The 13,307-nt window shown below is 43.0% G+C and overlaps 1 protein-coding gene across 1 annotated transcript in view; it reads right to left on the bottom strand.

Annotated features, from left to right (window-relative positions):
- Positions 1-13,307, bottom strand: part of dmxl2 (Dmx-like 2) — a 35,109-nt gene that overhangs the window by 3,113 nt on the left and 18,689 nt on the right. Inside the window, exons 28-48 of the mRNA XM_061068723.1 lie at positions 12,690-12,787; positions 12,430-12,595; positions 11,701-11,965; positions 11,364-11,554; positions 10,798-11,217; positions 10,456-10,638; positions 10,065-10,361; positions 9,762-9,953; positions 9,569-9,645; positions 9,134-9,264; positions 8,369-8,614; positions 5,408-5,598; positions 5,142-5,275; positions 4,968-5,053; positions 4,253-4,454; positions 3,939-4,056; positions 2,709-2,774; positions 1,813-1,899; positions 1,407-1,528; positions 1,155-1,293; positions 125-185 (exon numbers count right to left, since the gene is read on the bottom strand). Of these exons, the coding sequence (XP_060924706.1) occupies positions 125-185; positions 1,155-1,293; positions 1,407-1,528; positions 1,813-1,899; positions 2,709-2,774; positions 3,939-4,056; positions 4,253-4,454; positions 4,968-5,053; positions 5,142-5,275; positions 5,408-5,598; positions 8,369-8,614; positions 9,134-9,264; positions 9,569-9,645; positions 9,762-9,953; positions 10,065-10,361; positions 10,456-10,638; positions 10,798-11,217; positions 11,364-11,554; positions 11,701-11,965; positions 12,430-12,595; positions 12,690-12,787 (3,472 nt within the window). The remainder of the gene's footprint in view (positions 1-124; positions 186-1,154; positions 1,294-1,406; positions 1,529-1,812; positions 1,900-2,708; positions 2,775-3,938; positions 4,057-4,252; positions 4,455-4,967; positions 5,054-5,141; positions 5,276-5,407; positions 5,599-8,368; positions 8,615-9,133; positions 9,265-9,568; positions 9,646-9,761; positions 9,954-10,064; positions 10,362-10,455; positions 10,639-10,797; positions 11,218-11,363; positions 11,555-11,700; positions 11,966-12,429; positions 12,596-12,689; positions 12,788-13,307) is intronic.

The raw sequence follows: 13,307 nt of genomic DNA, 5'->3' as shown, positions 1-13,307 counted from the left end.
CAAGAGAGAGGGAGACAAAAGAACAACATAGATGAGAGGAAGATAAATAGAAATGTATAAAGAAACTTCAGATAAAAACTCAGTTGTACGCTGGTGATTCACAGGCTTCAATGAAGGCACTTACAATACTGATATATGGGGTGAGACGTCATCCTCTTTACATTGTTTAAATTCCTCTTCATAATCTGAAAACCACAATAAAAACATTTACATTAAACACAATTTAGTATGAAATCCAGAAATGCTGCAGTTGTTGGGTGAAACCTTAACCTGTAAACAGTCAAAAAACTTTAACAGATTTTGACTGAAACTTCCGATCAGACCTCAGTTTGACGTTTCACTTAGTTACAGTGTTTATAGTTCAGCATATTTCAACATGAACCAGCAGATTAAAGTTAAGCCTTTTCCAGTGTGTGTCTGCAAACCTATCCAATGATCTCAAAAGCTGGAGGCAAAGTTACACTAGACTGCAACGACAGTATAGGTAGAGTGATGATTCCCCGACTATCGATCTAGGCATCAAACGTCTGAGATCTTTCAGTGCTCGTCTAAGAATCCTCCCTCCATTCTGAACTGAATGACTCCCATCGTGTATCACGCTCAGCATTTATCAACACGGCTGGGACATGAAGAACCCTGGCTGCATGAACGTGTGACGCAAATCTGTACCTTGGGTAGCCGCCTGTGAGAGCTGCTGCTATCTGTGTGTATGTGCATCCATCTCTGCCAGGGAAAACCCGCCTCCTCTCTGTATCAGCCACCATAGACTCAGCAGTACAGCTGTTTAGTCGTCGCGGCTCAGTTTGGCTCAACAATGATAAGAATTAAAAATAAACACTTCTTCAGAAAATGTTCCAGAGTGCAAATAGAAATCCACGTGGTCTCATGTCATTCTAAACCTGAATCAGAGGCTCCCTTTAGAGTTTACATTCAGAACTAATGGGTGTTGATTTAAAACTGATGCACCTATAGTGGACCACAATGTAAAGAAGTTAAAAGCTGAGGTCATACCACAGGTACTCTGCTGCATACAGAGCTGAGTTCCCCCCTGGTGGCTGTCACTAACAACTGCATCCCCATTACATCCAGGTTCAATATCTGGGAGTTTGTGCATATCTACTGTATCTATCAGTTTGCAGTGAGTGAGCTCGTACCACACTGGCTCCCATGCTGGTCTGTCCACTGCCGAGCCACGGCATAGATGCAGAGACCTGCATCTGTGGGGGGGCAAACGGGACCGAGCTGGCCTGGGAAATGTTGGTGTGAGAGGAGCGATGGTCACCGTCGTCAGAGCTGCAGAAGAAAACATGATCATAACCTGTCACGTAGAGGTCATGTATACAGAGGTTAAGAGAGTTTCCTTTCTTATGATTGTTAGTTGAAAGCATAAATGTCCTGAGTCTGACCTGCGGGACTCCTTATCAAAGTCCTCTCCTATCCAGGTGAAAGGCTGGACAGCCACTAGAGTGGACACGTCCACCTCCTGGACATCATGAGTGGAGGCCAACACAATCTCATTGGAGTTAGCCTGGGACAGGAGAGGGGTAAGGAGGGTGGGAACAGATTAGAGAGATAAGAGGTGGACTTTAATGTCATCATTTATCATTTGATTTCCTACAAAATACCTAATATGCATTTGTATATTCAGATGGAAGTTCCTGGAAGTGATTATGTAATTTGTTACTTTTTCTTTAACCTTTACTTCGTTCCAATTTACAGAGGTGTTTCCAGTAAATTTCCCAGGAAATTAATCTTTAGAAAGGATGAAAGAATAAAGAGTTTCCCATTATTTTCAAGTCAAACACAACTCACCTTATTGATGGCAAAGGCCATGATGATATCAGACTCCTTGTGAATGATTTTAGCTTTGCCTCCTGGGTACCCAAGATCTGCCTCCACCTGGAGAAGCAAAGAAAAATGAAATGTCGAGGTTTAAGAAAAAACTTAAGCGACAGTGCTCTTATCTGCTTTGAACAATCAATGCCCAGAAGCCCATTCCTCATTAATACTGCTCATGTTAAATCATGTCCTTCTATTAGGAGCAGGGCAGAAAGATATATCACTTGCTTTTGGCCATCAAGTCTCCCCCTTGAAAAGAAAGAAGTGTAAATTACAGGCACATTGCAAGGGGAGAGGAGCAATCATAGGAGACGGTTACATATAGAGATGTATAATCAAACTTGACAATTGATTTTCCTACAGTGATTAACAAGACTCACACAGCCCTGGCAGTGTGCATGCAGGTTAGTAGGTTTATTGTATGTACTCTCTTTAAAAGAAGCATTTTCATTTTGTATTTTTCAGTCCACCAGAAACAGTCCAGCTAGAAAGGAGAAAGGAGTGAGAAACACTGGGAGACGTGTTACTTTGGAGGAAATCGAATGTGAGGTTGTGAGAGTGGATGCTAAAAGTGTCCCAGTGACAGGGAAAGATCAGACGTTAGATCTAAGCGTCAGCGCCTTGAATAGACTTTATGCCAGATTAATTGCCAGCACAATCACTTTCAGTCCAAGCTGGAGAGGAGACATCAAGAGCTTCACCCAGTGCGGTGCTGCCTCTAATTATAAGCTGCAAGCCTGAGCCGCGTCGGGCTGGTGCACACTTATTATTTCTTTAAGTTTGATGCTCTTGCTCCTTCAAGCTTGTCTTTACAGTGACTCTTCCAGACAGACAGACAGGGCCAGGGCTGGCACAGTGAATGATACTACCTTATAGGGACGGCTAGCTCCTGCTATGCAGTTTGGGCTTATATGGTCCACATGGTTCTCTACACACTACACAACACACACAGAGGCAATATAGACACACAACACACCAACACAGCACGACACACAACACATGCACAAACACAGAAAAATAAAACATGGAGGGAAACAAAAAATGAAAAACATTGACAAGATCTCTGATGTAAACTTGGTTGATAAAATGTAAATACATGATCTGGGTTGATCTCATCAGCATGGAGCTGGATGAATGGAGAGACAACAGCTACAGTTAAATCCAAAGTAGTATGACGAGGTTTTGTCTAATATTGGACGGACAGACACAGCATCAGTCTGTCACTAAAGCGATTACAATGTAATAAATAGCTCCAGACATCAGAGATGGCAGAGAGGAGTCCTGTTCTTGATTAACAATGTCTCAGGAGTCAAAGCAATGATTATGACAATAATAAAAAACACATATAATTGTTCAGTGAACACTTCTGTGTGTGTAGAAGTGAAGTGATAAGATTCAGATTCAAAGGTATGAGCTGGGTATTAAAATACCCCACAGGCAAGGTTATGTACAGTAAATGTGTATAATGATCAGTGATCAGTTCAAAAGCCTCTGATAAAAACCTCAATTAATCATCTCCTCCAAAGCTCCAAATGTCCATTTAATGCATAAGACTATGTGAATAATAGAAGTTTCTGCTCTCCATTCCTCTGGGTCACCTCTATAGACATGCTGTGCAACATGAAGTGATATTTAAACTGAAATCATATACTGTATAGGCCCAAAGATATTATTCAAATGTAATTGTCTCCTTTTAAACACACATTACATCCAAATTAAAAATGTATACACATACTGACACAAATGTCTTTAGAAGTGGAAAGATTATCGTTGCCTGATCTTCTAACACAACATTCTGACATTATATTTCTTCATTTGAAGACTTTATGTTTCTCAATAATCACAATCATTGTGGGAATAATGTTTGCCAACTTTAAGCTTCTTGTTTTTATAGGAGACAGACTAATTTTCAACAGAATATAGTCTTTTCCTTGGACCATAACAGTAACTGTGTTAGTCGAAGTGATCAAAAATAAACAAATGTATGAATAATAACTCAGGTGTTAATATGACTGGTGGTTTACGCATGTAAGCTAATGAACACTGACGTTGGGGATAGAAAACAAGCAGACATATTTTTATGAATGTCGGCCACTGACCTCACACTGCTTCCTTTTTTTGGTAAAGATGTAACGGATCAAAGTATCCTGAAGAACTTCCTGTTTGACCAGGAAGTGCCAAAGACGTCGCGCTGGAAAGGACTGGTGGTTCTTTGTCCTGACAGAAAACATACAGACGGAAATATGTTGATCACATGATGAGAAGTACTAGAGTAAGAGTTAAGTAATAACGTCAAATGAAATTTAGATGTTGTGTTATTAATGTTTCTAATCGTCCAGCCCTAGTGCATGATGGGTGTACTTTAGAATACCGTATATGGTTCTCTCAATATGATTCTACGTGCATGTCTCACTTGAAGGGTGTGTTGTCTGGCTCCAGCATGGCCTTGTGTCGGAGAATGGCAGGGCCACCTCCTGCGCTGAGGTCAGTAGGGTAAGTGTTGATGTAGTTGGGAGGCGGGCCGTCAAACTTGTTCATTCGCTCCTGCAGAAGCTGCTCCCAGTGCTCTAAAGTCTTCAGCACAGCGTTGCATAGAGGGGAAGTGACTGGCAGGTCTGTGACATAAAAACATAATCATATAGATATCCTGTATGTATACAGTCAACAGCAATACCAATAAATAGTTCATTTATGTATATTTATTACAGCCCAAAGGCTTTAGATTATTTTTGGGGCTGATGCCGATACAATTACAGGGACTAAAAATCTTAAAAATTACTGTTATTTCAGATGCTGTTAAGACGAAGAAATGTAATTGAGGCTTAATATTTACACATATTTATACTACCAAATATATAAAACTTAAATCCAGAAAACTAACAAATTATTTAACATTAATGGAACCAGAACAACTTTTTTCCCACAATGGTTATTCTAAAAAATAATGGTTGAAAAACAAACAATACCGATATGTCAGTAAACGGCTCATATTGACTGATTTTTAATAGCAGACCAATGAATTGATCAGACTCAATTGTTCTTATCCACAAAGTATACTACAAAGAATAAATGCTATTTTCTATTGAATTCAAGGAGCTGCTTAGTATCGACGATGAGCTGAGTGGTACCTGTGAAGTCGAGGCCGGTGAGAGGGAGGAAGTTCTTGACATTGTGATGAGCCAGCTTCACCATGACCAGGCGGATCAGAGACCAGCTATGCACCGCACACAGACAAGCTTAAAGTTAAACTCTGAAGCATAGGTTCCAAAGCTGGATATTCATGATAATAACAAAGGTTGTACCTGTAGGAGTTGGGGTCACAGTGCTCCGTTATCTGTGTGTCAGAAAGGAAGGCGTCATCATCGTCTTCATCATCCTCTGCGCCGCTCTCATCTGAGTCACACAGAGCGTTGCTGTCTGACAGCGGCAGGAAAGGCTGAGAGGGAGGAAATAATGATGGAGGAGAAAAATCGAATTAAAAAGGCAGGCAGAGTGAGAGAGAAAGCCTGAAGACCATGAACAGATAGCAATCGATTCCACAGAGTGTAGGTTGCTTTCAGTTCTTTACTTTGGCCACAAAGTAGTCCCACATGCTCAGCTCGGGGGGGATGAACTTCTCCCTGTAGGCGGGTCTCTCTACGGGCACCGGGGGTGGGTTGACCGGCGTCTCCTTTACGGGGCGACCAGGAACAAGCATCCTCATGTTGAACCTGCGCCTGTACCGGTCTGAGTCCTCTGCTTGGGGCTGAGGGAGAGCCGCTGGATGGAGGAGAAGAAGAATGAAGAGGAGCCCCTTTCAAACCCAGTTAACTCTGATAAGGTCAGTCTGCAGCACACAAATGCTGAGGATGAGCAGAGACTCTGCTTCACTTTAGGAAGGTCAGGAAACAGATCAGAAGGAAGTGAGGTGCATCCCCACCCAGAGCACAGTACACTTTAGATTATACACTGTCTGCGGTTTAACTTAAGAGTTCTCTGACTTTGATTAGTCGTAGCACATGAAAAGAAAATCAACACACTTGGAAAAAAGCAGATACGGATGTGCAAACACTTTGGATGGAGGCACAGGGCAAGACACACTAGGCTGTGCGCACAAACCTGCACCATTATCCTGGATGACTATCTCTGGCATCGCACCAGACAAAACAAGACACAAACCAGAGTGGACAGTGCAGTTAGACACACACATACAACACAGACCAATACATTATAGAATCAGTACCTATTTGATGTAGTGCGTTGCAAAAAATAAACACAGCGAACACATCAGACAATGGTGAATTTGTTAAGCAGTCGAGTGCTAAGCATTTTTTTTTGTATCCACAGCCCTGGAAGGAGGCAAACATGATGAGACTGGTGAATGTAACACGTTTATTGTGTTTAAAAATGGTTGTTTCATTTGGAACATGACAGGGAGGCAGTGTGTTAACATTTATGTATGGCTTTCTTTTTTGTTACATGCATGTACATTCTCAGCAGCGCTCAAAAGGGCAGAGTCTTAACATCTGGCAAAGGGATTCCTATCAACAGGCTGGCATTTAAGACCTCATCCCTCCTCCTCTCATCCAGCTCTTCAACAGGCTCTTGGCTTGGCTGAGAACTATCTCTGTCTCTACAGTGATATAGAGCCTAAATGCCAGCTCATATCTCCCTCCCACACAAGATACAATATGAGCGCAGATAGCTTTGGCCTAATGAATATGGATGAACAGTGTCAAGTTCAATAAACAGCCAAACTACTCAGGAAACCTTCTACAAATCTACAAATCTGACAAACAGCAGAACCAAGAGACACACAAGCTACCATCAGTCTATAATATAGTTACTACTAGAGATGTTCTGATACCATTCTCCCTTTACTTTACTCAGTCCAATACCTGGATTTAACGTATCTGCTGATACCAAATACTGATCTGTTATGAGGGTATTTGGAAAAATAACAACTTATATATCGCTTTTTTACAGCTGCACGCTACTATCCCTGTAAAAAGTGACGATAGCTCATCGTTGTATGGTCTGGCTTAGGTTAAAACAAATACATACATAAAAAAATTAACAACATAGAACCTCTTCAACTGTTAATCTCATTGTATCCTGAACAATGACAATAAAGCTTTATATCTTCTATTTTTTATTATCTAGTTTGACAGTCATAACTGAAAAATAACCTGAATAAATGAACATAGAAATACATAAAAGTTACTTGCTTTAAATAGCTGTTTAGGTGCAGTACTACTTGCATATGGTGCACATCGTCTTTTACTTATTAAACTTTGCAGGGTGAAATATTTCCAAATTTTTTCACTCGCTGTGGTTAATGCTGCACGGTCGGAAATCACTTCTTCATTGCAGCTCGAAAAACAATTCTTTACAGTGACAGTTACAGCAAAACTGCTGTTTGAGAGCGGAGAAGAAAATATGATTCCTGCCAAAAGGAAATTGCAGTTTTATCTGGCTGAAACTAATAAACTTTAAAGGATTGGTATCAGAACATCTCTAGTTATCACCTCTACTGCAAACTTCTGATTTGCAGTAGCTCATATCCATTCACATCCTATATATATATAAATATATATTGAATGGAACCTACAACCTGGACAAAACAGTACTAGTGTAACAACTTCTCAAAGTGTACCTGCTTTAGTCTCAGATTCACACTTAGTCTGAGACGGTTGCTCAGCCTTCGCCTCTGAACAATCCTGGCTAGGCCCAGCAGTTGCTTCAGTGGTACAGCAGAAATGACAATGAGATGCGCAAAAGTGGACATTACAACATATACATGCAATGCAGTACACGCACACAAACGCACGCGCGCGCACACACAGCTGTTGCCTTATAACACTGAACACAGATGACTGTCTTCATAGCACTAGTGGGCTTTGTTGTTTGTAATGGGCATTCAGTAGCAGCTGCACAAAGGAGAGAGGGCTAGGTCAAGCATTTGCAACAATGCAAACCTGTACAATTACCATGCACGGCAATCCTGCAAACCAGCACTGCAATCCACCAGCCCAGTTACTCACAGCTGGCCTTAGTTGCTGGTGCCACAGTGCCCAACCCCTCCGACCTCGAAAGGGCAGGAGGGGGTCGCATGGGGCGCTGGGTTTCTGTGGGGATGGGATTGGGGTTTGGGGTGAGGCTGCTCTGCCCAGGTCTTCCTGTCTCGTCTTGAGACTCCTCTGGCCTGGCTGCCTCAAAGTCAGCTGGCACTGAGACATAGGGCAGAGGGCAAACTAACACAGGAAACTAGACAGCAGCAGCATCTTAGGAGCATCAACAGGACAGGACTGGGTGGAAACTGGGTTAGTATGTAGAGAGACCCAGAGGGATGGGAGCATTGCCTCAGATGTGTGTGATCAGAGATAAGTCAGGCGGTAGAGAGCCAACAAATGGGGTAGAAGAAAACAACAGGGAGAGCAGAATAAAGGGATAAGGACAGATAGTGTAGATCGTGGAGAAGACTAAAGACAACGAAATGATGGTAAGAAAGGTATAAATAATTAACAACTAAATATATTCATCTTTTTACCTGGTGGGGCCTCAGGCCTCTTTGGCTTAATGACGAGTTTGGCCCCTCCTCCAAAGACAGCGGCCCACATGCGGTTGTTGAGGGGATGTGCCGCCAGGCGGAAGAGTTCATTGCTGCTGTGAGTACCCAGGCCGTGAATGAGCAGCGCGAGATAAACAGCCACGACTGCTTCACACAGCAGCACGTTGAGCCTTGGCTGGCCCTCCTCCCTGGCAGACGTCAACAGAGAAATCAGGGACGACACACCTGCAGAGAGAGGACACGCGTACAGACACACAAAAGGGAATTTGTACCATAGATTGATCAGTAATTTGCAGAATACATGAAACATAGAAAAACAAAAAACACTATCTCTGCACAATACAAAATTCATTTATACAACATTTGCAGGATGGCGTGATCAGTCTCTGCCCCTCCGTTTCCTTCCCAGAGGCCATGAAGCTCCTATTATAGAACACCATCTGCCTCTCTGTATAAACACAGACTGCCTGCTTTGCTCTACTCTTCCTCAGACTCTGGCTTTTATCCTCTCAATCATGTCTTTGATGCTCACCCGTACATCTTTGCTTCCTGTGAGGACTCTGGAATATGAACTTGTGTTGAACTTAGTTTCAACCTCTTTAAAACTATTTCTTCAGAGAATTGCACCACAAACAAGCAGAACTTCCGAGCTGAGTTGTTCCTCTTTTGTTTTATTTTCTGCCTTAACTATATAATCTAACTCAATTTGACCAGAATAATTCCCATGGTTGGTAAAGCAGTTACCTGGCCATTGTGCAGGAGCGGAGTTGGGCGTTACATGTTCCTCGATGCTTTCTGTGCGAAGTCTTTTCCTCTCACTGAGCAACAGGCCCTGGTAAACCATCCCTGTAAACTGGCTGGCCTCTGTCTGGGTGCTGCAAAGACAACAAGAGAACTGTCAGCCAAGAGTCTCAAACACACAAAACAAATTCAACATTTTGGGAAATTTGATGAGTTAGATAGTTTTCTTTACTAGAATGAAATAAGAAGACAAAGACATTTCTCTTTTCAGTACTGGAGTCAGGATGTGTTTTGGACAAGCTCAGCTAACAAATACTTTAATAAACAAAAACAGCCACGAGAATGTACCTTAAGGTGACCAAAAAAGAATCTATAGTGCAGTAAAACATTTTAGTTTTAAAGTATGTGAATCAAATCTTGCTGCTGGGACACAGTTACCTGTAGCTGTGGCTGTCACACAATGCTTGATAGATGCAAGCAGACAGAGATGCTGCTAGTGTGTGTAGAGCGCTGATCTGAGGGTGAGAAACGGACATTTCATTATTCAACATCTGAAGGAATGACTTCAGATGACTGCAGAAATCTTGTGTCCCTAAATATAAATGAGGATGATTTAAATTAGAGTTCTAACCCGATCATCAATTATGTCAGGATGCGGCGGGCCGTCCAACAGGCTGACGGTGTGGAGAATGTCGTGAATGTGGTTGCTGAGGTGGAGAACGGGATTCGCTATGACAGTCTTGGTGGGAGCGATGGAAGCTGATAGAAGAGGCAGTGTAGTCGGCAGAGGCAGAGGAGACTGGAGCTGTTTCACTGTGGTCTCCTACAGAGTGAGACAGGGGAGGGGAGATTTGATTTTGCAGACTAGAAATAGCTTTGCATGAATCCTGTAGAGGCCCGCGATGTGTGTGTATATATATATATACATGTGTACCTGCTGGCTCTCCTGCAGAAGGAACAGAAGCTCCATGCGAACCGAAGTGACTCCTCCTCCCTTGGCCCCGTGGAGGCTGCAGTAGGACAGAAACACCCTCAGCAGGGCCTGGTTCTTCCTCAGCCACGCCTTACGCCTCTCGGAGTGCTGCTGCTTGGCCTGAAGACGGCGTCGCTCCATCTGGTGACGCTCGTAGGCCCCGGCCTCCGTCTGCTCCATGGCCTCGTCTGATACGTCCACTGACGCCGTGCGCTCTCTCCACCGCTCCACCTCTGCATCCTCCTCCTTTCCCTCCACCTTTGTGTTAAGGATATTTGTGGAAGATGGTCAACCAGGACGAGTTACACACTTTTCATAACTACCGATTACACGCAATATTATCAAAGTGTACCTTGTAGTTGCAGATCATATGCATGCCTGCTATTTCTTTCTCCAGCCAATTGTAGAGTTGAAAACGTAGCTTCCCCCCGTCCACCTCGAAACCTGTGGCCAGTGTACGCAGCTCTGTCATGAGGATTTTCAGACAGGCACGGAACTTCAGCTGCTCTGCAATGACATCCACCTCCGACTCGCCCTGAAATATGAGAGAGGGAGTTACAGTTAAGCATTTAAATGGCTTTAATTCAAGGCCATAAGTGGTGTCAGGGACTGGTTATTTGGGTAGAATGGACTTTGCAATAGATTCTTTAATTTCAGGGCAGATTTAAAATATATATATTTTCCATGTTCCTACCTGTGAGTCTGCTCTCTGTAGTTTGGGCCTTCCACTCTCTGAGCTCCTGTCTGCTTTGGACTCAGACTCTGGTTTCTTCATTGTCAGACCGCCACCATCATCATCATCATCATCATCATCATCATCATCATCTTCATCATCTCTCTTGTCATCTTCCCAGTCCAGCTTCAGGTCATTGTCCTCCACCTTGACCAGAGGCTGGCTCCAGTCCAACCCTCCCCCACTATCATTTCCTCCCCAGGCAGGGGCAGGGAATCCTGGTGCGCTCCAGTCCAAACTGCCCTGGGTGCCATTTTCCAGGGGTTGGGTTGAGTTTAAGTTGCCCTTGGAAGAAGCTTTGCTGAGAGGCGAGGAGCCAGATCTCTTGGTAACTTTGGGGATCTTGGATAGCACTTCCAGAGCCAGAACTGGGCAGCCCACCTACAGAAGATTTAGATATGATTAAAGACTCTCAACACTTGCTACTATCAGGCAGGGACAAGTGCAGAGAGGAGGTAGATAGAATGGTCTCGACTTTATCAGAAGAATTGGATGTGAACAAATGGTAATATTACTGATGAGCCCACCTTGAAGTGTGCATTGGCTGTAGTGAAGAACAGTTTGCGCTCTATAAGGTTGATCTCATCCGCGCTGCTCTTCTCAGTGGTGACAGTTGTCACTGGGGCCTCGGCAAGGTGGCGACGGATAATCAGCGGGTGTGTCCTCAGGTAGTTATAAAAACTAAACACCACAGGGTTGCAAGATTTCACCATCTCATCTAACACAGATAATAAAGAAGAGGGAGACCAGGAAAAGTCTTTAAGAATTGCACAAAAATAATAAACACAGCAACCAGGTTTCAGTGGATCTGGTCCCAATCCTCTCATCATGTAATACCAACTCAAATGCCTACAAGCAACTGACCAGGATTCTCATCATCCTCTTTGGGGATTCGCTCAAGCAGTGTGTCCAGAGCTCGAGTGTAATCCTTCATAATCCAGTAGGCTATGCTGCGGAGGAATGGGTCCGGGTGCAGTCTGGAGCAGTGGTAGCCACTTCCATCTTTGTTACAGCCCAGGACTTTCTCATACAGGAGGCCCTGGCAAGTGGGTGAGTTCTCAAAGTCGGCCTCATACAACCTGGCTACTATCATGGCTAACTGGAGATCGTCCATCTTCTCCATCAGCACCTAGACAACAGAAGAGACGTGGGACTGGATTAAAACTGCAGATTGTAAAAGAAATATAATTAGGTTAATGTTTAAGTATTTTACTTATACCAACACAATATATGGAATTGAAGCAAACAAAATTCATACTTCTATTTTTTATGGTTATCTACATATTTTGTATAGAAACCATAGGCCAAGGAAAACTGTGAAGGCTTTTCATGCATCTTATCAGTGTGATTCAGACATGTGATGTAAAGGCTGCAGAATATTCAGCTCTCTAAACAACAGATATCTGCACTGTTATTGATGTAGTCATCTCACTCTCATTCAGACGAACCTGTCCACCCACCGATATTCTATTTCATGTTGTTTACGCTCTAAGTGAAATGAAAATTGAGTGTCGGAGCACAGAGTAATCATTCAGGTTTGTGTATCTTGTGGGTTATTAAATGTACAAGTGTGTGAGTGTTTGTTGTTCCCACCTCTATGGCGTCTTTGAGGGATCCAGCCAGTAGAAAGAAAGCAGCAGCCTGTTCAAAGCGCTGCTTTCCCAGCAATGAGAAAGCATTTTTCAGGGCTGCCTTTCGCCAGCGATCTTCAGTGAAGTTATTTTTGAAGAACTGAGTCATCTTCTCGTCATGCTGAGACCTGAGAGAAGAAAAACCACACAGTTCAGAATCCCATCATTTTTCTGTAAGAGTCTTCGTTGGGATTTAACGCTATAACTCATTTAAAGTCGTACCTGAAGAGCCCCCACAGGACAGCTTTCTTCTTCGTGGCCAAGTAGAACAGAGCAGCATCTAAAGGGTCATTGTGTCTCTGGAAGGCAGCTTTACCGATCTGATTACACACAAACAGCGTATTTGAATCAGTCATTTCCGTTATTGGGTCAAATTAATTTAAGTGCACTTCAAAGACAAAATAAGAATCAAGTAGAGATCTTCCGATATTAGCTTCTCAGCTGCTTCACACTTATTCTAAATGTTCACTTTAGGAAACGAATATGAGAAACTTAGAAGAGAGAAGACCAAATGTCTCCGGATACAATAAATGTATCACTGACTTTGAACTTTGCAGACAGTGCAGGTTGAACAGAGCAGAGCAGATTCAAATGACAGGAACAACTGATCCAGTGTTAATTTCGTTGACGATAACGAAAAATATTCGTTAACGCCCCTTTTCCCATGACTAAGACGAGACGAAGACGTAACGAAATGGATCTTTGAAAATAAAAACTATGACGAAATCTATTTTAATTTTCGTTAACGAGACGAGACGAAACGAAAATGTTGGCGGTTGACTAAGTCAAAACTATTTTTAAAAACATAATCGTATCAGGCCGTCATGAAGTACCCGGAGC

This window comes from Limanda limanda, chromosome 3 (assembly GCF_963576545.1).
Source record: "Limanda limanda chromosome 3, fLimLim1.1, whole genome shotgun sequence".
NCBI lineage: Eukaryota > Metazoa > Chordata > Actinopteri > Pleuronectiformes > Pleuronectidae > Limanda > Limanda limanda.
Note: the sequence above shows the minus strand (reverse complement) of the source record. Positions and strands in the feature narration are given on the sequence as shown.